The 3,624-nt window shown below is 45.8% G+C and overlaps 1 protein-coding gene across 4 annotated transcripts in view; it reads left to right on the forward strand.

Moving 5' to 3' along the window:
• The window catches only part of Tbc1d1 (TBC1 domain family member 1), a 185,914-nt gene that overhangs the window by 170,276 nt on the left and 12,014 nt on the right, over positions 1-3,624 (forward strand). For all 4 annotated transcript variants that reach the window (XM_005359249.3, XM_026785238.1, XM_026785239.1 and 1 more), the window contains one exon: positions 2,112-2,281. In XM_005359249.3, the coding sequence (XP_005359306.1) occupies positions 2,112-2,281 (170 nt within the window). The remainder of the gene's footprint in view (positions 1-2,111; positions 2,282-3,624) is intronic.

Consider the following 3,624-nt stretch of genomic DNA (forward strand, 5'->3'; position numbering starts at 1 on the left):
GCTGCTTTCCGTCCATCCTGGGTAGGAGCTTCATCGCGTTCGCCTCAGAGAGCAGAGCTATCCCCGTGTCCGCCCAGGAGCCGGGAGCATGGCGTCTCTGAGCTCACTTCCTCTTCCTCCCAGTGTTCTGTTCTGTTTACTCCTCCCACCTATGTTTTAACCTATGAGGGCCAGCCAAGCAGTTTCTTTATTGCTTAACCAATGAAATCAACAGATTGATATGACACTCCCACATCACACACACACACACACACACACACACACACAAATTAATAAAAATAAGTCCTATAGCGCTATTCTCCATCTTGTCATTTCCTGCCATGGTGAAGTTTATATGTGGGTATGTGTTCCACAAGCTAGGCATGTCACGGATTCTCCAGTGACACAGCCTTGGTGTGGATATACTTCCTCTAAGCCACGCCAATCTTGAAGGTATTGTCTGAGCCTCAACAACCAACCCTGAGGAGGAAGCAGGTCATCCCATGGCTAGGGCCAGCCTGAGCCCTGAGCAGGTGTGGCGTTTTCAGTAGCTAAGGGCTCCCCATGTGGTCAGCAATCTCAGGCTGCACTTGGTGCCCTCATTTTCCAGCACAGACCTCCCAGTTGGCACCAACTTCAGTCACATGACCGGGGACGTAGTAAACATTTCAGATATCTTGAGGACTAGCCTGCTGAGTAAGCTTACAGATCAGCACCCTCTCTCCTGTGCCTTGTCCAGATGCTGCCCTGACTCAGTTTCTCACCTTTCCAGCAGTGTCCAGCCTTGTTCCAGTTTATGAACAGATCTGCCGTGCTGTCATTGTGACTCACGTGGAGGGGCATCTCGGGGAATCTTGTCTGGGGTGCTTTGGTTTGCCTTGGTGTCGTGGTTGCACTGGTGCCATTTCCTCACCCTTTCTACTGTGTCGCAGCCAAGGGTGGGGTGGGGAGTATGGAAGAAGGAGAGAAATGGATTAGTTGGCCCTGGTTTTACTTATACTTCTGCTTTCACCTTTTTCTTTTCACTTTATTCCAGTCACTAGGTCAAACGTGCCCAAGCCGAGACACCCAGTAGCCAGTTTTCTTCTGTTCTAGCCCAGGCACTGATGCTCATCTGTACTGGCTCCAGTTTCAGTTCGTTGCTTTGTCCACTGCCTCATCCTACTGTATAAATTCAGCATAGGCATTGTTGTGACTTGCCAACAATCATGAGAAAACACAACAAGAACTGGAGAGTAGCTTCACCCAACTTAAATTCCTCAGACAGAAGAATGGCTCTTGGTGCCATTGTTCTGATGAAGTTCAGTGTGCTTTTGAAATTTTGTACGCCTGTTAAAAGCTTTAAACATCTTTCCATTCTGTCTTTTTATTTCAAAATATAATTCCCCATCTACAAGAGTCTTTAGGCTTTACTAATTGAAAGCCCGTTGCAGTGGCTAGAGAGATGGTTCAGTGGTGAAGAGGTCTTATTCCACAGCCGTGAGTCCCGGAGTAACTAGCTGGGTGCCCCAGACACGCTTGTAACCCAACCTTGAGGGGAACCAGAACAGGAGAATCTCTCAGGCTGGCTGCCAGCCTAGACAGGAAAACATGAGCCTTTGCTTCAGGGAGAGACCTTTCCTCAAAGGAGTATGTAGGGAGAAGAGGAGGATACTTGATACCCTTTTCTGCCTTCTATAAATGCACATGAGTGTATAGATGTGCACACTCCACATACTCATAGACACACACACACACACACACACACATACATAGTTAAAAACTGGTCTTTTTAAAACATGTTTTGGCAACTCCTTTAAAATCTTTTTTATGGAAAAAATCATAAGCTAATAAAAATTTTCTCAACTTTTGAAGATCTTTTAAATTTAATTGTTTTTTTCAGAGTAGAAATTTTTTATCTGAACCTGTGACAAAACCTAAGCCATATATGTATCTGTTGTTTTTAATTGTTATCATTTGCAGTAGTGTCTTGACAACTCTGTCTGAAATAACAGGCTCTTAAAAAGGAAACAAAATTTGTAACTTGGATTCAATTTCCCACCCTTCTGCTCGTTAGTGTGAGGCAGAGAGAAGAGGGTGGTATATTGTCAGGAGCTGGCAGGACTTAACTCTGCATTTCTGTGTCTTCTTAGATATGATCTTTCTTCAGGGATCAGAGGTCATATTTAAAGTGGCTTTAAGTCTTTTGGGAAGCCATAAGCCCTTGATTCTGCAACATGAGAACCTGGAAACCATAGTGGACTTCATAAAGAACACACTACCCAACTTGGGCTTAGTGCAAATGGAGAAGACCATCAATCAGGTACGGCTGTACTAGCCTTCTCAATGCACTGAGATCTAGAGTGCCGTCAACAGGTACAACCTGCTCCGGGCTTCCAAATGCTGCTGAGGTCTGGAGTGTGTCAGTCAGGTATGGCCTGCTCCCGGCTTCCAGACGCCACTGAGGTCTGGAGTGTCGCTTTCTAAAAAGGAGCTGATTCTGACCACTTTGTGTTTCGGGTGGCATCTTGCCCAGTGCCTGGCATATGGAAGGCACATCACAGATATTCATCAGAAGAAGAAATATCTGACTGTGTGTGTGTGTGTGTGTATGCGTGTGTGTATGCGTGTGTATATGTGTGTGTGTATGCGTGTGTGTATGCGTGTGTGTATGCGTGTGTATATGCGTGTGTGTATGCGTGTGTGTATGTGTGTATATGCGTGTGTATATGCGTGTGTGTATGCGTGTGTGTGTGTGTATGCGTGTGTGTATGCGTGTGTGTATGTGTGTGTATGCGTGTGTGTATGCGTGTGTGTATGCGTGTGTGTATGCGTGTGTGTTAATGGCAGAAGGCACCGGGAAGCCAGGTGTGCTGAGAAGGACCAGTATCGGTAGTTTGTTCCATGTAGGAGGCTTCCATTCTTGTCTTTTGTTCTTCAGAAATGCAAACTTTTGTAAGGTGCTAGATTTTGTAAAAATGAGTGCTTTGATTTTTCCACTCAGTGGTACTAACTGAAATGTTCAGAAAATGACTTTTCTGTAATCAGTATAAGCTTGATTTCATGAATCTGCTCAATCTAATCTGTTGTTACTGTTGGAAGGTTTTGGCATCTCTAGTTTCCATATGCAATAGCACCATTACTCCGAAATGGTGAATGTTTTAGGTAGATTTAGCTGGGAATTACAACTAAAGCAGAACATGAACGGTTTGGGAACAAAGACTTTTCTGGTAATGATTGCTGTGCTGGAGAAGCAAGATGCTTAGTGGGAGTGGGGGAGTCAGGACTAGAAGCGTCCAGAGGCTGTGTGGCTGAGACTAATCTGACTTCTCCACAGGAACAGAACCAACAGGCTAGGCCATAATTATTGGGGGGGGGTGTCTATTGAATTGTCTTGCATGATTGGAACCTAGGTAATTTAATTGCTATCTGCATACCTTTGAGCCAGAAAGTCTGCTAGCTGTGCAGTTCCCAAAGCCAGAAGCCTCAGGGAGACCAACAGTGTGGTCCTAGTCTGCAGCAGCAGGTCTGGAATCCTCCTGGAGAAGGAGCTAGAGTATGGTGCCAGTGGGTGGCAGCAGCAGGTCTGGAATCCTCCTGGAGAAGGAGCTAGAGTCTGGTGTCAGTGGGTGGCAGCAGCAGGTCTGGAGTCCTGGAGAAGGAGCT

The sequence above is a fragment of the Microtus ochrogaster genome, linkage group LG1, assembly GCF_000317375.1.
Source record: "Microtus ochrogaster isolate Prairie Vole_2 linkage group LG1, MicOch1.0, whole genome shotgun sequence".
Classification (NCBI taxonomy): Eukaryota; Metazoa; Chordata; class Mammalia; order Rodentia; family Cricetidae; genus Microtus; species Microtus ochrogaster.